Source organism: Tursiops truncatus, chromosome 20, assembly GCF_011762595.2.
Source record: "Tursiops truncatus isolate mTurTru1 chromosome 20, mTurTru1.mat.Y, whole genome shotgun sequence".
Classification (NCBI taxonomy): Eukaryota; Metazoa; Chordata; class Mammalia; order Artiodactyla; family Delphinidae; genus Tursiops; species Tursiops truncatus.
Window position 1 is genome coordinate 56,382,813 of NC_047053.1, and position 23,204 is coordinate 56,406,016.

At 49.4% G+C, this 23,204-nt stretch overlaps 1 protein-coding gene across 13 annotated transcripts in view; it reads left to right on the forward strand.

Annotated features, from left to right (window-relative positions):
- Positions 1-23,204, forward strand: part of FAM20A (FAM20A golgi associated secretory pathway pseudokinase) — a 50,202-nt gene that overhangs the window by 15,595 nt on the left and 11,403 nt on the right. For 12 of the 13 annotated variants that reach the window (XR_012328773.1, XR_004523819.2, XM_033847319.2 and 9 more), the window contains exons 2-5: positions 15,038-15,222; positions 15,893-15,943; positions 17,521-17,599; positions 21,951-22,043. Coding sequence is in view for 11 of the 13 variants with exons in the window: in XM_033847319.2 (XP_033703210.1) it covers positions 15,038-15,222; positions 15,893-15,943; positions 17,521-17,599; positions 21,951-22,043 (408 nt within the window). In the remaining 2 variants the exon portion in view is untranslated. The remainder of the gene's footprint in view (positions 1-15,037; positions 15,223-15,892; positions 15,944-17,520; positions 17,600-21,950; positions 22,044-23,204) is intronic. The other variant, XM_073798326.1, reaches the window with a different exon arrangement.

The window sequence follows — 23,204 nt, forward strand, 5'->3', positions numbered from 1 at the left end:
TGGGCCCCGAGGTAGTAACAATAATACTGACCTTCTACGGAGCTCCTGGGAGGCCTCAAAGAGTTAAAACTGCAGAGTGCTTCAGACAGTGCTTGCTGCAGTGTAAGTGCCAGGGGAGGGTGAGCTGTGTTCCTTGTTATTATTCAGACCTGTGGACCCCTCTGGGCCACTGGCTCTTCTTCCGCCTGATGTTTGTTCACAGGGACAGAGGTCCCCGTGGCTCCCACACGTGGGATGCTCTCTGACGTGCCCCTCCCCATTCCGTCCGCTCCAGCTCGGAAGCCCTGATCTCTGGGCAGGGCTTATGCCACCACCAGGCCAGAGCTGTGGTTCTGGGACAGCAGCATGGGGCCAGGGACCCAGCGAAGCCCGGAGTGAAAACAAGTGGCCCATTGCGACACAGCTCCAAGAGGAGAAAGCGATTGTATTTCAGCCAGAAAGCAAGGGGTTTGTGCCGGGAAATCAGCCCGTTTGGCAAAATCTCACTGAAACCTCCGTACAGTTATTACTTTCTCAGCAGAAGACAGATAAGCAGGTTCCGAGTTTCCGCCACCACCCTGATGTGTCAGGAGTTTCCCTCAATGTTCTCGACGCACCTTGACAAAGCGTCTCCGTCTCTGCAGCCTCCGTGGAAGGGCAGAAAGGGCTTAGGTCAGAACCCTGGCTGTTCACTTTCTCCTTTTCCATGGACCGTGTTGCTGCTTCCACTGTGCAGACCTTCCTTTCCTCCTCTGTGGATTGGAGGAGTGATGTAGTCACAGGGCTTCGACAGCACAGGGAGAGAACCCCCAAAATACATTTGCAGGAAGCTCTTCGCAAATGCAGAGATCGACGGTATTAACTACAACAACGCCTCCTGCGTTAAAGAAGCAGCACAAGGCTATGGGAGAGGCGTCGGGATCCAGGGGTGTCCCAGCCCCCTCGCAGCTGGGGGGACCCTGTGCCGAGTTCCAGCCCATGCGATGTGAGCTGAAATGATCTACTTCCTGGCCAGAGCCTTTAAAAGCCGGGACCCAACCCCTCCAGTTCCTCTCTTTTGTAGCCCCGCTGGCTGGGAGACCACAAGCGGGGGTCTTGGTGTGTCCATCCAGCTGACCCCTGAGTCCCTCTGTGGAGCAGAATCCCCACTGACTGACCTTCGTTAGAAAAGCAGCACAACTAAGAGATAAACCTTTGCTGTGTGAAACCACTGAGCTGTCAGGACCGTGTTGTTTCTCCCCAGAACCTGAGTTTACTCTCCAAATGCAAGTGTCGAAGACATGTACCGAGGATTCCTATTTCTAAAATCACATCCAGTGGGACTCTAAGCCCGTTTCCCGTGAGGTTGGTTGGAAATTCAATCTCAGTCGTCACTGGGGTTCCTTTCCCTAGACCCCCTAGTGTCGGGGGAATGTCCTTAGGGTCTTAGGGAGCAGAAGGTGTGAGGCCCTCATTCTGTCACCTGGTCTCATGCGTGAGGGTGTTAGTGCTGCTTTTGTGGCGAGCTCGGGCACGGGACTATTTCCTGATGCCTGAAATGCGCCTTCCCAGGTGCACCGCACAGCCGCTTCCCGCCACCTAGGGTCACCTCCAGGACTCACCACCCCAAGCCAACTTTCCTTTCCTGATCTCAGCGAATCTGCCTGTTCCCCCAAAGCGTGTGCTTCTGCCTGCACTTCCCTCCTCTCTCCCCTGTCTAGCCTCTCCCTTTGCTGAGTTTAGGCTTTCCGAAAATAAAACCATTTTACAAGCCAGAGAAGGAGTGGGGAAGCCTGTCTAAATGTCTGCCTGGTCCTGGATCATAAATACCCCCTAAGACAAAGAAACACAAAGTCCGGCACCTTCTTAGAATAGAGGTGGGTAAAATTCCACAAGAACAAAAACCACATTAATATCTCAATAAATTATCCTACCCCACGGATGACTTCTCATAGGCTCGGGAGGAAAAGAGGCCAATGATCCTCTCCGTGTGTAAATCAGATGGAAAGATAACACCATGCAAATTAGCGCCAGCGCATGGGCCAAGGACTTGAAAGAATTTAACCTGTGGGGAAGCCACCAGGAAGTTTGCCTACAAACCATGAGAATACGTGCCCCCAGCCCCTGCAGTCAGATCCTTCTCTCCTTCGGATGCCCACGCCTGGCGACAGGCGGTAAGGCAAAGGTCAGACACTTTTGAAAAGACGTATGTTCCGGTCAGCGTGTGTTTATCGAAGGACCCAGCGTGTGGATTTAGTCTCCTCTGTTCTCAGCCCACGCTGAGCGCTGCCTTTAGACCTCAGTTCTGCTTTTCGCACTCAGGAAAATGGTGGAGGAGAGGGAGGGTACACAGCCATCCAATTCCAGCGTCAGTGTCATTTGCTAACTCTGTGTGTGTGTGTGTGTGTGTGTGTGTGTGTGTGAAACATACACTCGTCTATTTTAGGTTGCACAGTTGGAAGAGGAAAGAACCAGAATTTAGTAGTGCCTCCTTTGCAAGTAACACGTGTGTTGGTATTTTATCCATATGCTTGTTAGGTCAGTAGAAGCCTGACAACTAAATGACGGCTGACCCACATTTGTTTTTGTTTTTTTTTTATACAATTAAATAATACTTAAAGTTTTTGCTGTGCAGAGGATCTCGGAGGAGTGTAGGAGACCCCGAGGAAGGCTTTTATGCTGTCTGTGGAAAATATTAAATTGCGCAGAGACCAGAATCAATCATAGCAATTTTCAGGTCATTATCAGAGGATTAAGTGCCTTCTGTGCTCATGATTCTGTAACTCTAGCCAGGGGTTTCTCAACCTCAGCACTACTGCCATTTGGGGCAGACGATTTTCTGCCGTGCTAGGCTCAACAGAAAATTAAATAAAAGAGGAGAATGCATTAGAAGATGTTTAGCAGCGTCCGTTAGCACCCCTCTCCACCAACTGCGACGCAAAAATGTCTCCAAATATTGCCATCCGTGAGGGGTGACGTTGCCCCTAGTTGACAACCTCTGGTCTACACCATGGAGGCCGTATCCCATGGAACAATGTAGTTCACAGCTGTGGGACCTTGGCTTTGTGAATGGTCACGTCGTGATGAGGTTGAGCGTTCAGTGTTAATGTTTCTCAAAATGTGTTGTGCGCCACACAGAATCCAGTGCGTGTCGTCATGGGCTCTGTAAAGGGAAGGTTTAGGAAGTGTCCTCTGCACAGGAAGCCTGACTGCAGGACTTCTCAGAGCCTTTACTGCCTTTATGTAACTCCCAGAGAGGCTGCAGTTTGCGACTCTTACGGAGCGAGTGATGTGTGTTAGTTGTGCAGGTGCTTTGCTTTGTGCCCAGGACCGGAATCTGGGAAACGTGGCCCAGCTAGAAGTTCTCTGCTAGGTCCCTACCTCGACTCTGGGGACCCCTTAGACCAGGATCTAAGAAGACCTGCCATCTTCTCCAGGATGTCCAGTCTGCCCTCATCTTCGGCGATAGGTCTGGAAGTTGTTGCGAGGGTGGAGATGCAAGTCTGTCACTGAGACCATAGTCCCAGCTCCAGGAGTGTCCTCGCTCTGTTAGCTCATCCAAAATCAGCAAGGTCTGTTGACGGTTGCCAAGACATGGAAACAACCTAAGTGTCCATCAACACATGCATATGTGTATACGTATACACAGTGGAATATTACTCAGCCGTTAAAAAGAACGAAATTTTGCCATTTGCAGCAACATGGATGGACTTGGAGGGTATTATGCTTAGTGAAATAAGTCAGACAGATAAAGATAAATACTGTGTGTCATTTATATGTGGAATCTTAAAAAAACACAACAAACTAGCGAATAGAGCATAAAAGAAGCAGACTTACAGATACAAACTAGTGGACACCAGTGAGGGGGACAATATGGTTGGGGGGGGAGTGGGAGATACAAACTGTCGGGCGTAAGACAGGCTCAAGGATGTATGCACAACACAGGAAGTACAGCCAGTATTTTGTAATAACTGTAAATGGAAAGTAACCTTTAAAAATTGTATAGAATTAAAAATAAGTAAATAAATAAATCAGAAAAAAACCCAGCAAGGTCTGAGCAAAACGGGCAAGTCTAACCACTTTGATAAGACCAAGAGAAAAAAAAAAAAACAAGATCACATTTTGGGTCATGGGGACCGAGATTCCTCACTTTATCTCGGATTTCTGTGTGAGTCCAGCAAGTCCCTTTGTGCCTATATCCCCAACTCCACTTAGTAACGTCTTCCACAGTAGCCAGCCCCCAGGTGAGTGGAAGTTGTCTCCAGCAACGCTCCCCCGCTGGATGGAGCTCTGGTGGCATCACGTGCCTATGGGTCCCTCTCCCTGGGGACGAGCTGGGAGGTCAGAGGGAGCCTGCGCTCGGCGCCAGGAGGAGGGCGGAGGGCGGGGCGGAGGCCCCAGTGTGGAAGGCACGTCAAGTGGGAACGCAGAACCTGACCTCAGAAGCCAACTGGCCAGGTTCACACCTGTGTCTGCTCCGGGGTGGCATTCTCCGGCCAGATGACCTTGAGCTAGCTCACCCGTGCCGGCCTCCTTGTCTGTGAGATGAGGCCGACGGTGCCCCTGCCCCCTCCGGAGGGGGAGGAGGGTCCTGAGGGGTGGGCGCGGAGCCCCGTCGGTGTTGGCGTGATGACTCCACGTGAGAGCAGAGCGGGGCACAGCCATGAGGAGCGGGCCAGCCATTGCCATGGCTCTCGTGTTCTCCCGGGAGCTTGTTTCCCTGGCCAGCCAGGTCCATTTAAAGGGCCCAGTGGGCAGCCACGTTGCAGAACTCGGGATGGGATGGAGAAGCGGTAGCCTCTCTCCAACCCATTAGCATCCACTGCCCCCCACCCAGTGACAGCTCCTGGGCACGGGGGCGTCAGTTCCACTGAACCAGCTCCTTATTCACAGGAGAAATAGGACAAGACGAAGGAAGACTTTTCCAAACTCGTCACCACCCAAATGAAGCAACTCTGGGAAAATGTTCTTTCTAAGACCAATGTCAAGGCTAAGAATATTGAAACAGACCCGTGGATCAAACAGATGCACAGATTGAGGTCGAAAGCCGAGTCCCTTAGAGGTTCACTGGAAAGCTTTTATAATTTTCATCATGGCAGAGTGCTTTTGGAAGTTCATAAGATGAGTAAGATAATAAATAAGTAACCTTATGAGCTCCCTTCTAACAGAGATAGAATTCTAGTGCAATGCCTGTGTTCAAGAGATTCTTGGCCCCCCCGCCCCAAGTTTTGATACTAGTATTTTGGAGTCTGATGGAGTTTTTGCAGCAGGAAAATTGTTCAGGCATCTAAGAATCAGTTATTTATAGAACATTTCCTGCGCGCAGAGCATTTTGTCAAATGCTAAGGAGGATGTAAAAATCTTAGGCAGGCTCCTGCCCTCGAGAAACGTAGAGCTTTGTTGGGAAGAAAACCCACATGGCTCTGAAATCTTTCGCTGTCGCCCCATCTCCTGCCCAATGCTCCAGCACAACGACCACTCAACTGAGTTTCCAAAAGAGGAAATTTTGCCTGAGTGCCTGACAACCCCGCCTCCCTCCGGCTGCTCAGGCTGCTGGGAGCAGACGGTCTGGGCTCTGTGAACCTCCCCAGATGATCCGTCCTAAGCCAGATGATGGGGTTCGGGGAGCCCCATCATACTTCTCCACCAGGCGCGGCATCTCCCAGCCGTGCTGGGAATGAACGGCTCTAAAAAACAAGCAGGGGGTCAATCAATTAGAAAATAATTAATGGATTTTCACCAGATTCCTCCCCAGGGGACCTCAGTGTGAGCCCTTAAAGCAGAGAGTATGTCATCTCTCATCACAGCTTCATAACGAGAGAATGTAGCAAAATATAGATTCTCAGGCATGCAGCTGAAATGGCTCTCTGCCTGCCAGGGCCTGGCCTCGTTGCTTTTGGCAGGGAACGTGTGTCCAAATGCCAAAGAGAGACTGGTTATTTCAGCCGGAAAGGACAGAAATTAATTCCCAGGATCAGTTCAGTCTGTCCTGACTCAGGAGAACCAGGAAATTTACGAGATGCTACGGTTAGAAAGAAGGAAGGACGGCAGGCAGGAGTTCTGGAAACTTTAGCATTAGAGCGAACATACGCTATCCAGAAAGCATGCACGTCAGCTGCCCTTGAGGACGCCTGTGATTCCCATTAATTGTCTTTCCAGAAGAATACAGAGGGTAGTTCTTACAGCGCTGTGCACCCACTGTGGGTGAGGTACGGAGCACATTCGTTGGTTCCCCAGACTTTATTGAGCACCTGTTGCATGCAGCAAGAACAGCAGAAGAGATGGGAGGTGTATACGGATTCGCAGGGGCGAGAGAGAAAGCTCACGTCCACGTGCAGAACTGGAAAAGCTTCAGAGAGGACGTTCCTTGAGAGTTTGACCCTGGAATCTGGAGATGAAAATGTGGAAGTAGGCATTCCCATGGGAGAAACAGCACGAGGTGGGGAGGAAGGTCTAGGAGCACTAAACATAGTGCTTAGGTAGGAAGGGAATGGGGGCAGGGGGAGCCTAGAAGGGGTCAGAGGGGCTCTTGGGGGATACCAGAATCAGGGCTGGCAGAGAGGACATGGCAAAGAATTTTGCAGGAGGGAGACGCGTGCTTGGAGCTCTGATTTCCAGATAATTTGGCTGAGATCGGAGCCTGGAGAGACGAGGGAGAAGACTTGAGTCCTGAACATCAGTTAAGAGGCCACTGCAGGCTCCAGCCGAGGTGTGAGGGCTGAGGTGGCAGGGCAACAGGAGGAAGGGCAACATTGTAGAGGTTGCAGAGGTGAAACTGCTGCTTTGAGGAATGATTTGGAGGGGACAGGAGTCAGATTTCTGCGCTTCGCGGCCAGGTCGCCTGAGCAGTGACTAGCTTGTTCCTAGAACTGATGGGACCTCGACTGCCTGTCCTGGTCCAGCCCTAGCCTCTCCGCTTTATGGACCATCAGACAGTATTCTTGCGTATTTCTTTGCACGATCTGGTGCCAGAATTATCCCCAAAGAGCCTGACCCCGCCCCATGAGGAACCTAAATACAGTGGAGGCATCTACACCTTGAAACCAAGTGCAGGGAGGGGGTCTATCCTACCCCTCGTCTTTCCTCCGGACCGAAAATCGAAGAACCGAGGAAGTTTTTCAGGCCTGAAGCCGTGCGCTCAGCGACTGGGAGCATGGTGTGGGGGAGGGCGGCGCCCAAGCCTCTGAGAACCTTCCAGGTCCTTCCGGAACCCTCTGAGTCACAGCTGTCTCCCCTCCTTGCCAGATGTGTTCACAGCACCTGGCCCCCGAATACCACACCCCAGGGGCTCTGCCCTGAGAATCCCAGGAGGGACCAGAGCCAGGAATGGCATCCTCCACACACTCTTAGCTCCCCACATCCCAGGAAGAGTTCCCAGGCCCTCACTTAGCTGGGCGGCAGCAGCTGAAGTGCCCGGCTCCAGGCTTCCCACCCAGCCCCAGGCCAGACCTGCCTGAACAGTCAAAGGATGGAGAAAGCATTTTTCTCTAATGCCCCGAAGATAACTTGGCTACTGCTTCCTTAGCACACCTAGAGACCGCAGACAAGCCACAGTGGGATTCCCGGGTCCCTGGGATGATCCGTGACCTTGCAGACGTGCAGGCGAAGGGCAGTGTGTAGCGCAGCAGTAAGACGGAGGTCCTTCCCTTCTTGCTTACAGGATGTGTGTAGCGCAGAGGTCCTTCCCTTCTTGCTTACAGGCTGTTCCGGGGATTTTGCTGTGGCTTGTGAAGCCGGTGGTTTCTGTGACCCACTGCAAATATGATGATCTACCTGCTCTCTGGACTTTATAAGCAGTAATAATAGTTAAAACTGGCAGCCGTCCTTGGGCACCTGCTGAGTCAAAGGGTAAACTCATTATAAATTTGGAAATGGAAAGTTGCCCTCTGAAAAGATGTACCAGAGTATTTTCATCAATAATGCAAGAAAGCATTATACTCGATGCTACTCAGTAAGCCTGTTTAAACCCTTTTAAGGTTTCCACTTTAAAAGCATCTTATAATTGTAAAATTCATGTAGGTAACTACACAAGTTGGTCTACATAGGAAAACTCTTAAAAAGAGCAATACAGGGGGACTAGCCTTACCAGCTATTAAAGTGTTTTATGAAGTTTTTAAAAAAGTTCAGACTATCCTACCGGAGCATGGCTAGACAGAACATGAAACAGAACGGAGAGCCCAGAAATAGACCCCAAAATATAAATGGAAATGTATCGTGTGAAAAAAGATGATGTTTTTAATCAGTGAGATTTTTTTAAATGGACTGTTTAATAAATGATTTTTAGAGAACTGGCTAGCTATCTAGCGGGGAAAAAGGTGCATGCCATACTAAATATTTTCTACATACCTTTTACTAAATATTTAAATGGAAAAAATGAAACCAGAAAATACTAGGAGGAACCATGATTTGCTTTGATTTCGTTTTGTATTCCCGTCACTTCAAAGTGAGACTGGCTTTTCTAAGTATAACGTAGAAGTCAGCGCCTGAATAAAAGGAGTGGTCATTTCAGCCTTTATAAAAATCAACATTTTTGCATGAAAAAGATCACCCCAAATAAAGTCTAAAAATTGGGGTGGGGGAAATATTTGCAAATCCTAGTAGGGAGAAAGAGCTGATTTTCTACGTGTGCGCAATCAGTAAGGAAAAGATGAACAGCCCAGCACAAATGGGCAGAGGAAATGGAAATGACTCTTGAACGCATGAAAAGATGCTCAGCTGAGTGATCAGCTCAGCTTCACTCCTCGCGAGATAGAGATGTGCATTTAAAATACACGGAGATACCATTTTTCCCCTATTAGGTTGATCAAAAAGTAACACTGTTGGCAAAGCTTCGTGAAAATAGTCTCAGACAGCACTCACCCTTGGAGGAGGGCAGCTTGGTAATTTCTGTAACAATGACAAATGTATTCATATCTACCTTTGACCCATCAATTCCGCTTCTAGAATTTCACTGTACAGACATCCTCCCGCACAAGGGAAACGTCACAGGTACAGGTTAGACTTCACAGCATCGCTTGTGGTAACAAAAGAATTCAAACAACCTAGATTTTTACCAATAAGGAATAAGGTGAATTCTGTGATTCCCAAACACTGGAATACTGTGCAGCCTTACAAAGGAATAAGGAGCGTTCTGGGTGCTGCATTGGAACAGTTGCCAAAACCTAGTGACGAGAGCAAAGCAGGTTTCAGGACAGTGTGGATTTTATGCTACAAAACGTGTAAGGGTAAAAGGGGAGAGAAACAAGGGAAAAAAATGGCCACATCAGTTACCTCTGGAGACGGAAGTCGGTGAACGGGCAGACGGGGATGGAAGGGAGATGTTTGAAATTTAAAATTTTGAACCGTGTAAATATTTCCTATTCAGAACAATTTTTGTGGAAAACTCCAGTACTTCCGAGGGTAAGGAGCAGAGTGGAGTTTACCCCTCACCTCAAGGTCATGGGACTTGTAACCGAGGTTTTTTATGAATGAAAGCAACATCCCATCAATACTTTGTGCTTTATTGTTTGGTATCGACTTTATTTCTTCCTTTAAAAGTAAGGCTAGTTGAAAGACCAGGATTATCTTAGCTGATACTCTACATAACAATCCCTCGCCCCATGTATATAATATTTTTTTAATATATAATATTTTTTTATATTTACTTTTGCCACATTGAGCTACGTTTTTAGAAATCTACTTTCTTTTTTTCCTTGGGTATAACAAACAGGTAAAAAAAAGCAGGTAATTTCTGTGTTGGCCATATTTTTTTAATTTTTATTTTATATTGGGGTATAGCCGATTAACAATGTTGTGTTAATTTCAGGTGTACAGCGAAGTGATTCAGTTATACAGATACGTATAAACATTCTTTGTCAAATTCTTTTCCCATTTAGATTCTTATTACAGAATATTGAGCAGAGTTCCCTGTGCTGTACAGTAGGTCCTTGCTGGATATCTCTTTTACCGTTTTTATGTTTGCATGCACACAACCATAATCAGAGCACAGGCCAGTGGGAACGGGCTCTCCTCTAGGGGCCAAAAAGCCCCGACCTGTCACATTTGCCAGTTTCCATGGTGTAAATTCTCCCACAACGGCAGATGTCAAGCTACCTGTCCAAGCCAGCTCCAGCACACCCCTGCTGGTTGTCCCCAAGGAACAAAGGGCACACAGACAACGTTTCTGATAAAAAAAAAAAAGAAAGAAAAAAAAAAAAGGACAACTCTCAGCAGCTCTACCTTAACCATTAAAAAAAAAAAAACCCCAAACCGGGGGCTTCGCTGGTGGCGCAGTGGTTGGGAGTCCGCCTGCCGATGCAGGGGACACGGGTTCGTGCCCCGGTCCGGGAAGATCCCACATGCCGCGGAGCGGCTGGGCCCGTGAGCCATGGCCGCTGAGCCTGCGCGTCCGGAGCCTGTGCTCCGCAACGGGAGAGGCCAAGACAATGAGTAGGGCCGCGTACCGCAAAAAAACAAACAGACAAAAAACCCAAAGCAAACAAAAAAACCCAGTGTGAAGGATCCCGTGATGCCCTTTCTTTGTGCTCCCCCCCACCGCCCCCGCCCAGGCTGTGACACTGGCCCTGGGAAGGGCAGAATCGCTAACCAGAGAGCTATGCATCCCCACCCAACAGTAAATACGAACGTTTTAAAGAGCGATTTGTCCTCCTGAGGAAGTTACACTCAATTTGCCGCATTTGTTTTTCTATTTGGAGCCTGGAGCCCCGGCTGTTGGACTGTTGTTGTAGCTGGAACCCATCAGCTTGCAGCTCCGCTTAAGAAAACCCCACCTCTTCCCCAGCCCTGCTCCAAATCCCAGAATCATTGTTTCTCTTTCTGCTGCTCTAGCTCAGGGTGACTAACTCCGCTCAGGACTTTGCAGTCTTTCCACCAGACTCCCAAGAGAGTCGAGCAGTCCCAGAGTTTAAGCCTCAAAGTAGCCTTGGGAACTAGAGCCTGGCCCGGCTCTCTTTTAAAATAAAAATAAATGTGCATAAAGTAAGGAAAAGCTGGCCGGTGGCCTGCAGACCTAGTAAACTGCTAGGACTGAAGCAGTTTAACAGGAGACACTTCGGATAATTACACCAATGGTTCGAGCCCCCCCTCCACCCACAGCTGGAAGGCTGCCTGCCCAGAGCTTGCTGTCCTGGGGGGACGTCCCAGCCATCTTTTCTCCCCTCCTTTTGGAGAACAAAGATCTCCTACGCTTCTAGTAAATTTTAAGCATACAGTACAGTGTGATTAACTAGGGTCGCCATGTTGTATATTAGATCCCCAGGGGTTATTCATCCTGCACAGCTGAAACTTTGCACCCTTTGACCACTCTCCCCCCACTTCCCCCTCCCTCCAGCCCCTGGAAACCACTGTTCTTTTTGCTGCTATTAAATTTGACTTTTTCAGAGTCCACATAGAAGTGAGATCACTCAGTGTCTGTCTTGCTGTGTCTGGCTTATTTCACTAGGCTTAATGTCCTCCAGGTGCACTGATATTGTTGCAAAAGGCAGGATTTCCTTCTTTTGTAAAGCTGAGTGATCTTCCGTTGTGTGTATATACCACATTTTCTTTATCCATTCATCCATCCACAGACATTTCGGTTCCTTCTGCTACCAGCCAGAGAAAACTCTCTGCTTTCAAGAGTCATGTAACTACATTAGGCCCTGCTGGTTCATTTCCTCACCCCCGGTCAACTGTGCCACGACATAGAATAATCCTGGGAGTGACAGGTCATGTTCACAGGTTCTAGCGATGAGGGCGTGGAACCTTGAAGGCCAGTTCTAGAATTCTGCCAACCACAACATCTCTGTTTTCTCAGAGACATGTGATGTGGTTTCTCCACATTTATTCATTATTTGACTACCTTAATAGGAAGAAAACATCTTGAATGCGGGTGGTAATTATCCTCTTCTGCTCTGCACTGGACAATCCATGTTGGGCTCTTGCATTTCATTCTGGGTGTCAGAAATAAGAGGGAAGTGGGACTTCCCTGGTGGTCCAGGGGTTAAGAATCTGCCTTCCAGTGCAGGGGACGCAGGTTCGATCCCTGGTCGGGGAACTAAGAACCCACGTGCCACGGGGCAACTAAGCCCACACGCTGCAACTGCTGAGCCCGTGTGCTCCAGAGCCCACGTGTCACAACTAGAGAGAAGCCCGCGTGCCGCAACGAAAGATCCCGAGTGCCGAAAGGAAGACCCGATGCAGCCAAATAAATAAATATTTTTAAAAAGAAAAAAAAAGAAAGAAAGAAGAGGGAAACAGACCCACATAACCAAAATCACAAATGGATCACACCGTGGCCTGGGAAGGTGGTGAAGGGAATGCAGAAACTCAACCTGAAGATGGGAACTGAGGTCACGTGACATCCATCTTCAAATATTTACAAGGCTACAATGTAAGGAAGGGATTTGTTCTGCATAAATCCAGGGGATAGAGCCAGGACTCCTTGATGGAAGCTCTAGAAAGACTTTGGCCCGGAATTGGAAAATGCTTCCTAAGAGAGCTGGGCTGATGGACTGGGCTACTCTGGATGTAGAGTAGGTACATCTGCTTCACTGGAGCTGATCCAGTACAAAATAGGCAACTCCTGGATGGGAATGTGGTAAATGGAATAACACGCTGGGTTCAAGGGTCCTTCAGATCCCTTCCAAGCCCGAGCTCGTTATCCGACAGACTTGGCTTCTTTGGTCCAAGCCTTCCTTTTGAGTCTCCTCCGCCTGGCTTGCGCGTCCTTGTCCTCAACCATAATGTTGTGTCACAGTCTGGAACTCACCTTCACCAGATCTTTCTTTCCGGTTGGCTATTTTCAGAAGTATGGCTTGAATGATAGAAAATACGAAGCGACAGATTGAAAGAGAGGAAGAAAGGGTCGTCCCAGGAGGACTCATCTCATCGAGCCAATGGAGCTGTTCCTCTAGGAAGGATGGTGGCAGTAAGAGTCTGGAAGAAAGAGCAACAGGGTGGGGCCCTAATCCAATAGGACCCATGTCCTTATAAGAAAAGGAGGAGACACCGGAGATGTGTCCTCAAGAGAGGAGACCGTGGCAGGAGACAACAAGAAAGAAGGTGGCCGTCTGCAAGCTAAGGAGAGAGGCTGCAGGAAAAACCAAACCTGGCGACACCTTGATCTTGACTTGAGCCTCCAGACCTGTGAGAGAATAAATTCCTGTTGTTTGAACCACCAGCCTGTGGAATTTTGTTTGTGCAGCCTGAGCTGACAGAGACAGTAGGTCAGGGATCTTCATCCATTTACAATGTGGACACGGTGCCTGAGACATACAAAAGCTTTGACGATGCTCTGAGCCCTGAACAAAGAAAATGGATTGGCTCAGAAATGGAAAAACAAAAAAACTCCAAAACAAAATGAATTAATATATAATTAAATGTCCACAGAACAACGAGCCAGTGTGGACTTGGTTATACTACTAGATAATATATTCTTTGTTCTTGTTTATTTTGATACTTTATTCTTAACAGATTCAGAATGATAAAAGAAAATTTTCAAAAGGGATAGCAACAAATATTGAACGAGGGGTGGATTTTAATATGTGTGACATGATAAAAGGCGAAGGTCTCCAAAAGTAGGGGCACCCAGAGGCCACCAGGACCCTGGAGCAGGTACCAAGAAGGCTAGGACCAAGAGCTGCCAGACAGCCATCCTTCCACAGCAGTTTATAGACCTGAGCCTCTTCCGCAAGACAAATGACTCTCACCCAGGACAGCGTTATTATCTGACTGTATTCACACAGGGCGAGGTGAGCGCAGAACAAAAAACACAAAACAAAACTCCATTCCCTCCTGAGGGTCCGGACTCTTGGAGGTAAAGTCTGAGGTGACCAAGTGAAATTATCTTGGAAATTTACTGTTTTTTATTAAAACTGATTGTTTCATTTCCCTCCCCATAACGTGTCTATATTTATTTTAATATAAAAGTAATTTTTAAAACTATTTACCAGTGAGAACATTTGACACGCCAAGAATATCGGCTGTGATGTGCCCCATCACAGACCTCAGAGGTAAGGTATCACGGTTTGATAAATACGGATGTATAGGGACTTGCAAACCCTGCCCCATAATCCCACTTAGCCCGTCCCGGTCAGCTTCACCTCGTCAGATGACATGTGCCGACTTGCCTTGCTTTCCAGTCAGACGACCTCCATCTTTTCACTCAGCCATCTATTTCATCCATCCTTCCTCTCTAATCCTCAGCTATACCTGTCCCTCGCCTGCCTCTCGTCATGTCCACGTTGTCCCCAATCCAGGAGCACACCCCACATCTCCCCTTCAATCCAAACACTACCCAGGTGGATCCAGCTGAAGCCCACTTTCTCCCATCGGAGTCTTCCTCTGACTACTTCACCATATAATCGTCTTTCCCTTCCCCAAAATGTTAAGGCATTTTTGTCTGAACACATGTCCAGCCGTTGATTACAACTGCCTTATATTCTGCTCTGATGATTTCATAGACGTACCGCTTGTCTCCCAGACTGGGCTCTGAGCCTCTGCGTGGCAGTGGCGTTGTTGTTCAGCTTTTTCTTTTTATCCTGGCAGGAAAGTTTCCTAAGCAGGACCAACAGTACATGGCTAATTAATTCTTCTTTTCTCATAGGACGTATTGATTAATCTCCTTAACAATCCTGACCCTCATTCTTTTCATTCTCATCAATTACCTTCTCTCTCCTACCTCCTGACTCCTAAGGTCAGGAAATATTGGGAAGTATAAAATACAGACTTTTTCATGGGAAAGTGCCGGAAGCGGCCCAGGATCACGCCCTGAGGTCCCAGATTATACAAGGCCCTTAATTTGACCCTTAACCTTCTGCGCTTTTCCTTCACAGTATTCGTCATGGTCTGTGGTTAGGTATTTGTGGATGTGTGTGTGGCCCTGTGTAACTGTTTGCCTGTTTCGCTCCCTGGATTGTAAACCCTCTGAGGGCAGGGAAGCCCTGTGGCTGCTTTGTCCCCCGTGGGACCCTAAGCACAGCCTCAAGCCTCATACATATCAGGTACCAGATGAATGAAGGACGGAGAGTCCAGACAAGGCGCTTCGGCGGGTCTCTGCTCTCTTGTTCCCGCAGCTGAAGAAAAACTCTTCCGGCTCTTTCAGGCGACACAGGATATACAAAGAGCAGCTGAATCTCACTTCCCTGGATCCCCCACTGCAGCTCCACCTGGAGACCAGCTGGATCCAGTTCCACCTGGGGATCAGCCGCCACGGCCTGTACTCCCGGTCCAGTCCCGTCGTCAGCAAACTTCTCCACGACATGAGGCACCTTCCCACCATCAGCGCTGGTGAGGGTCACAGGACCAGGCGGGATGGACTGACTCTCTCTCCCAGAGAGGCTGGGTAACCCAACCAGGCCAGGTTCCAGGGTGAAGTAGTAAAGGGTTGGTTCTGACACCCAAGAGAGAAAGAAGCAGAAAAACACAGACAGTGACTTTTTCCCTTTGAAAGAGATCTTACAACCGTGATCTCCTCACAACCCCACACGGGACGCACAGGAGGTGTCCGTAGCTTACGGAAAGGTGATGGCCGCTACTGATCCACTGCTCCTTTTGAATCTGGCGACTCTCTTATACAGTGAGCTCATGATGTAGACATTACCACTGCTGCTTTACAGATGGGAAAACTGAGGCTCGGAGAGTTTAAAAGTGACCTGGCCGAGGACCCAGTGGCGGCCTGCTGCCTGAGGCCTCGAGCACTACGCCAGCCTAAGGGACACACTGAGGGATTTGCAGACACCAGCCAGCACCCGTTTCCCCACCAGCTGTTGCTGGAGCGTCCACGGAAGGGCTAGAGAGCATGGGGCCTGGATGGAGCAGGCTGGGAGGCTGCGGCCCCAAATGAGGCTCGGGGAGGTCCCCTACTGAATGCGCAAGGGCCCCAGGCTGCCTTCCAGGCTCCGCCTCTGGTGTCTGAACCAGAGTCGAGGGTTCTCAGCGCCCTGCCCCTCCTTCGCAGACTACAGTCAGGACGAGAAAGCCTTGCTTGGAGCCTGCGACTGCACCCAGAGTAAGTGGCCCGGCCCCGCCCCCGGCCCGCCGCGCCCCATCCCCGGCCCCGCCCCGGGCCCCGGCCACGCCCCACCCCGGCCACGCCCCCGGGCTCTGGCCGCGCCTCATTCCCCAGCCCCGCCCCACCCCGGACCCTGGCCCCGGCCACGCCACGCCCATGCCCTGGCCCCGCCCCCGCCGTGGCGCCGCCCTGCCCCCTCCATCCCCCTCCATCCCCTCACTGCCCTGTGGAGCCCAGTACCTGGCAGCAACGTGAAGGTCCCGCTGCCCACTCCGTGGGGCTCCGTCAGCAGCTGAGGAGCATGGGTCCCTCTGCCTCATCTCTGAGAACCTACATTTCTCCCCACCTTCCCGCACAAAAGAAAAGGCATTTAAGAGGAGCTCTTGGGTAGGACCCTTTTGGGCGGCAGGTGGTCCTTGGCCCAGCGTCTTTCGTACCATTCAGGAGCTTGCCAGACACGCAGAATCTCAGTCCCCGCCCTGATTTTCTGAGTCAGAATGTGGATTTTCACAAAATCCTCAGGGGACTAGAGTACATTTTCAGATTTAAGAAGCAATGGTGCAGGACGGTGGTTCTCAACCCGGCGGCAGAGTAGTCACCCAGGGAGCTTTAAAAATTGCTGCGTCTTGGTCCCCACCCCAGGGGTTTTGATTCGATTGCCAGGGGGAAGCCCAGGCACCAGCATTTATATAAAAACACTCCAGGTGATCTTCATGCAGCCAAGGTTGAGATGCCCTGGGGTAAATGATGAGTAGAATCAAAAAGATAGGCGTGAGATACAGCACTGTCCCTGCCAGGGCGCTGTGACTTGGGTACAGGTGTGCCTGGACATGAGATCCCACCAGTCACTGCCGGCCACGAGGAGCCCCCTCCAGTGACCTCGATGAAATGAGCACACGTCAGAAATTTCCGTGGGTCACGACTTGTTAAAGACACAAGTTTGTAGGGCCTGGGGCTTCCGTTTTCTTTAGTTTCGCCCCTGCCATTTGCCATTTTTTAGAAGGCAAAGGTGAGGGAGGCATTATCCCGCCCCTCGCGGGGCTGACGGCAGGGCAGGGGCAGGGCCAGGCGAGTGAGGTGCCCAGGACACACATCAGGAGGCGGTACCCACTGGCAGGACCATGCACGTGCACCTCAGGTGTCACCAAGCCCCATCACAGCCCAGGTGTCCAGTCTTACGTAGGAAGAGATATCAATAACCAAGTCTAATGCCATGTAACAGGTGGCATAGTCAGAGTCTCTAAGGCACAGCTGAAGCGAAGAGGAAGGGGTCAGCTCTTCTTAGGAAAACATCCTTTGGGGTTTTCAGCGAGTGTCCCTCTGGGGAAACCTGCACTGTTTTGCCCTTTCCCTGTAACAGCAGAGAAAGTTTTATCTTGAGTCGCTGGACACACTCTCCATGGCCTGACCCGCTGGACTGTACCCTGCAGGCTCTGTGAGCAAATCCCACTCTTTAGGGTCTCAAGTAAGAAGGGCGAAGAGAAGAGATGGGCTGGGTTTATTGAATGAGGAAATGATCACAGCCCGGACCTTGGGCCCAGAAGCATCGTTAACTCCCCCTTTTCCCCAAACAGTCGTGAAACCCAGTGGGGTCCACCTCAAACTGGTTCTGAGGTTCTCGGACTTCGGGAAGGCCATGTTCAAACCTATGAGGTAAGTGACTGGTCTCCTCACCTCCATATGCATAGCTGCGGCAGCCCTGGGGGAGTTCTGACCAAAAATGAATAAAAGTGGTCTAAAATCTTTGAGCCAAGCATTTATAGACTCTCTTTGGGGCCATCTGCACAAGCAGACGACTGTTTTGGTGATAATGATTCAAAATAGTAAGAGCTGGGTCTTTGCTGGTATTTCTGCGACACACTTGACATGCATCGTGCCTTTGGACCATCCACCATCTTATTAGTCGGGGACTGTTACAGTGTCCACTTTATGGATGAAAACACTGAGGCCGGGAGAGGCCAGCTCGCCCCAACCTCCCAGCTGCAAGCAGTGGAAGCAGGATTCAAACCAGGCAGCTGGACTGCCAAATTCACACTCTACCTCCAGAAATGAGCCTCGCTTTTTTCCAGGGCTAGGACCCTCAGAAAAGTTAGAGATCTCTACATAACAATACTTGTTTTGATTGAAAAACTAGACCATGAAGAAAGGCTACCCTGAAGCCAATCACACTTTTTTTTTAATTTTATGTATTTATTTTTTATACAGCAGGTTCTTATTAGTTATCTATTTTATACATATTAGTGTATACATGTCAATCCCAATCTCCCAGTTCATCCCACCACCATCACTCCCCTCCCCGCTTTCCCCCCTTGGTGTCCATACGTTTGTTCTCTACAGCCAATCACACTTTTAAATTAATTTCTATTTTATTTGTAACAACAGCAAATACATGCTTTAAAATTTTGTAGTGTGTCTCTGTGGGCGAAATAATAGGTATTCAGTCTACGGACAGAGCTTGGTGTGCGTACGGGCTCCTGGCCCCCAAAGGGTGTGCAGCAGAGGTTTGAGATTCCTGAATCAGGAATGGTCCCCTGGACACGACACGCCCAAGAGAAAATGGCCCAGGAGGGGTCTCATTACCCAAGTCATGCTTTCTGCCAGAAGGCGCGGTCTTCCGGTGGAATCGCATTCGGCTGACTTAGATTCCAAAACTTCCGTCAACGGAGAGGCGTACTGAAGGCCCTGTAGGTGGGTCTGATGGTCGAATGAGCACTAAATAAAAAGCCTTAGCTCTGATCCCTGCACTGCCCTAGCAAAAGCCCTTATAACGCACTAAGCACTTACATACGTAGGCATATAAAATACTAAGGAGAGCTTTATCATACATCAGCTGCGCGCTGAATCACCTGGGAAGCCTTGAAAAACCCTGATGCCTGAATCCCACCCTCAGGGGGTCCAATAGGATCGGTCTGGGGGCCCCCTCTAATCCCAAGGCCAGGACAGCCTTGAAAGCCACTGCCACACAAGGAGACCCTCCATTTTTCCATGTGAAAATCCAAAAATCTAGTTGTTTGGTCAATTTAAATAAATAACAATGTATTGGGAGATTGGGATTGACATATATACACTAATATGTATAACATAGATAACTAATAAGAACCTGCTGCATTAAAAAGAAATAAAATTCAAAAAAGAAAAGAAACAGGGCTTCCCTGGTGGCGCAGGGCTTGGGAGTCCGCCTGCCGATGCAGGGGACACGGGTTCGTGCCCCGGTCCGGGAAGATCCCACATGCCGCGGAGCGGCTGGGCCCGTGAGCCATGGCCGCTGAGCCTGCGCGTCCGGAGCCTGTGCTCCGCAACGGGAGAGGCCACAACAGTGAGAGGCCCGCGTACAGCAAAAAAAAAAAAAAAAAAAAAAAAAAAAGGAAAAGAAAAGAAACAGATGGAGTACTACAAAATAAATAAATAAATATATAACGATGTACATGAAACGAGGGAATGTCTGCCTGTATTTAATTTACCGATGAAAAAAAATCTCATCATATAAAACAATACAGAGATTTGGAAATATTGCTTCCCCCCCACCCAGTCTCACATGTCACTTGTCCAAAATTTTTGACATTGGTCCTCAGCATCGCTGGAGTCGAGTTTGGGGTCAATGTTAAATCCATGTTACATTCTGCCCCTGTCACCACCAGCAGCCTGTTTTAACCAGTTCAGTCAGGTAATAAAAGCAGCGTCTCAGCTGAATGAATCTGTCCCAAACAAAATAAAGAAATTGAGAGGGAGCCCTTGAATACGTTAAGACTCCCTTTTCTGAGGGACAGTTTGGGGAGGGGGGTCTCATCTTATATTCAAGCCTATAAAGTACTCAAAAGAACTGTGTTCCTTTTAAAAGAGAGCGACAGCTTTGCGCACACAGGGCCATCAGCCCAGGTCCAGAAGCAGGCACAAGACTCCTGGGTGCCACTCAGCTGGACACAGAGCCACCCACGTGTTTGGGCCATTGGACAGTTTTAAATGATCGTTACGGTTAGTCGTGCATGTTTAATGTATAGTCCTAACTGAGCATCAGTTAGAGAGGAAGCAGAAGGAACACTGATGTAGAAACACGAGATGTTCAAGAGAAGCGTCAAAATAATGATAAATCTGCGAATTCACCATTTATTGCCAGATCCACGAATTGCATTCTCTGAGCAAAATTCATAGGTGGCACATGAAGATGTCTGTAATTTTAAAAACTGGAAGCTAATAGAGAGTGGATGAGCTCTATTTGGGGGAGAAAAAACTACTCACACTTGTAGTGTTTTATTTGCAAGAAAGCCCATGAAATAACAGCCTGAAATCTCTTCTCTGCCTTGTCAATTATGAACGAAACGCAAAAAGTGCTCAACTGAACCAGCTGTTTCCCTGAGTATAATGCAAAAGCTTCCAACATTAGGTCACAAAAGCCATTTGATCTACGCTCACGCCATAACACAAACTTTAATCTGCATTTTCTAAAATTTAGTCCCAAGCCAAAGTATCATTTTAAAATGTATTTCTTGAAAAAGCATGCATTTTTTTCCTACAAGTAATGTAAAGTAAACAGCATTTGTCCCTTTTTAAAAAAGGAAAGTAGAAATTTATCTTTGGGTAACACAAATTCTGACCACAAAGCTTATATTTTTAATGTGATATAATTCAATAGATGCAATGAGAAATACATCTGTGCGTCTCAAGCTTTGGGAAGTACCGACGTAAAGGAGAAATGATTTTCAAATTTAAAATCATGCCTAAACATGCCATACAAAAATGAAGAAAGGATGGTTTAGAAAATTCTAAAGGGCATCCCAGAGATTGTATATTCTCTCTTTTTTTTAATTTTTATTTTTTCTTTACCTTTTTTTTTTTTTTCCTGGCCAGGGGTTAAACCCGTGGGTCGCAGCAGTGAAAGTGCCGGGTCCTAAACCCTGGACCGCCAGGGAATTCCCAGACTGTGTATTCTTACATACAGAATTCAGGAACGAAAACGAGCTGAGGACACATGGACAGTCCTTGCTGACCTGGACATTCGGCGATGCTGTAAGCAGCCCTGGGTCAGGCCTGGGCCGTACTCTAAGTGCGGCTGCACCTTCTAAAGGAGAGTGCCCACTCTGGGCAGCCCCTTGCCGTGGCTTCCAGGACTGGCTGGTGTTTGGGACGAAGCGCCCATCACTGTTTCCATTGCGGGCGCCGCGTACTTACAGCTCGTTACACAACATTGCGCTGATTTACATTTGCATTGCTTTCACAGCCCTCGTGCAGCCCCGCACGGTGGATTATAAAATTACTTGAAGATCATCCTTCTTCCAAGGATTATCATCAGCACTGGGGCCAGTCAACCTGGGGCAGCAGCCGGGATGCCCTTCATATTACTGGGAGGCACCTAAACATACCTACCCAGCCGGCCCTTCATGACCAGGCAGGATGGTGCTTTTCAGGAATCTAGTAGGGATTCTTTAATGTACATACGTACATATCCTCTGCATTAGCCTCCCTTCAATCTCTGGCAGGACCCGCTCTCACGACCCAGGTGAGATGCCTCCGAGTAGACGGTCGATTCACAGACCCGGAACTTTTCGCTCTTCCGGGTCAGTCATGCTAAATCGCACCTGTAGGGCACTTTTCCTTTTATAAAGTTCTGTCTCGTACCCCACCTCTCTTAGTCCTTGGCCCCCGGGTGTACACAACCTCTGGTGTGTTAGCCAGTGCCCTGTCTTCTGTGTATCTGCGGAAGAATGGATTTCTTCCCTCCAACCACTGGGCTTTTCAGAGAATCAGCGGCCGTCACCAGAGCTGCTCGAGAAGGAGGCTTGGCACCCGGGGGCCTCCAGGACGGTCCGCATCTTGCAAGAAGCTTTGCTCCTCCCGCCTGCCGGTCTCTCCAGCCGAGGGAGCCACGGGCTGTTCCTGATGTGCTGTCCCATCATCTGTGCATAAAAGCATAAAAGCGTGTCTTCCTTTCCATCTGGTCACGTGTATCAGCTCTTTTCTCAGGCTCCCAGCTGAGGTCTGAGTCCAGGGCGTGATTCCTTCCTTCCAGACAGCTGCGAGATGAAGAGACGCCCGAGGACTTCTTCTACTTCATTGATTTTCAGAGACACAACGCTGAGATTGCAGCTTTCCATCTGGACAGGTAGAGTCTGGCCCCAGGGAGGCGGTGCTGACTGCGGAGGCCAATCCCCAGAGGGCGCCCCAGGGAGACCCGGCCCGCCCCCACTTCTTCCTGGTACTTCATCTTCTTCGTGGGTCCCAACACCTTCAAACCCAACATGACCCATCCAACCCCATGGATCGAAAATCACAAGGCCTTTTTGTTACTTATTTATTTTATTTTTGGCTGTGTTGGGTCTTTGTTGCTGTGCACGGGCTTTCTCTAGTTGCAGCGAGCGGGGGCCTCTCAATGCGGTGGCTTCTCTTGTTGCGGAGCACGGGCTCTAGGCGCGCGGGCTTCAGTAGTTGTGGCTCATGCGCTCTGGAGCGCAGGCTCAGTAGTTGTGGCACACGGGCTCAGTAGTCGCGGCTCACAGGCTCAGCAGTTGCAGCTCACGGGCTCTAAGGCATGCAGGCTCAGAAGTTGTGCACGGGCTTAGTTCCTCCGCAGCATGTGGGACCTTCCCAGAGCAGGGTTCGAACCCGTGTCCCCTGCATTGGCAGGCGGATTCTTCACCACTGCACCACCAGGGAAGCCCCACAAGGCCTTTTAATGTAATGAAAAGAGTCACTTAGTAAGAAAACTAACCCTGCCAGACTGCCCAAGCTACACCTGAACCTGACATTGTGATCTGGCTCTAGTTTCCTGCCCTGAAAGTGGCGAGAATGTGCCCACGGCCATTTCCCCAAAGGGTCTCAAGGTTACGATATTAAAAGGTGAGAGCACCTTCCTCAGTTTCCTAGCTCCCTCTGTTTGCCTGTCGTTGCTCCTCGAGGTGTGGTCTGGGGACCAGCAGCCTGGCCACCCCCTGGGAGCTCTTCAGAAATGCAGACTCTCAGCCTCACCCTGGACCCACTGACTCAGAGCCGCATCTGAACAAGATCGCGGGTGACTCATGTGCACACTGGAGCGTGAGAAGCACTGAGCTAGGACACAGCTTGGAGGGTGGAAGCTTTGCCCGGGAGGCCTCCTGGGATAAGGATTCCTTTCCCACCCCTTCTCCCAGCCCCTTAGATGCAGGCTAGCCTCGGCACGGTCGGCTCTGCACTGCGGAGAGCCCCGCCCTCGGCTGGGTGTGGTCAGAAGGCCGGTCCGTTTCTTTTTTTTTCTTTTCTTTTTTGGATCCTGCCGCGTGGCTTGCAG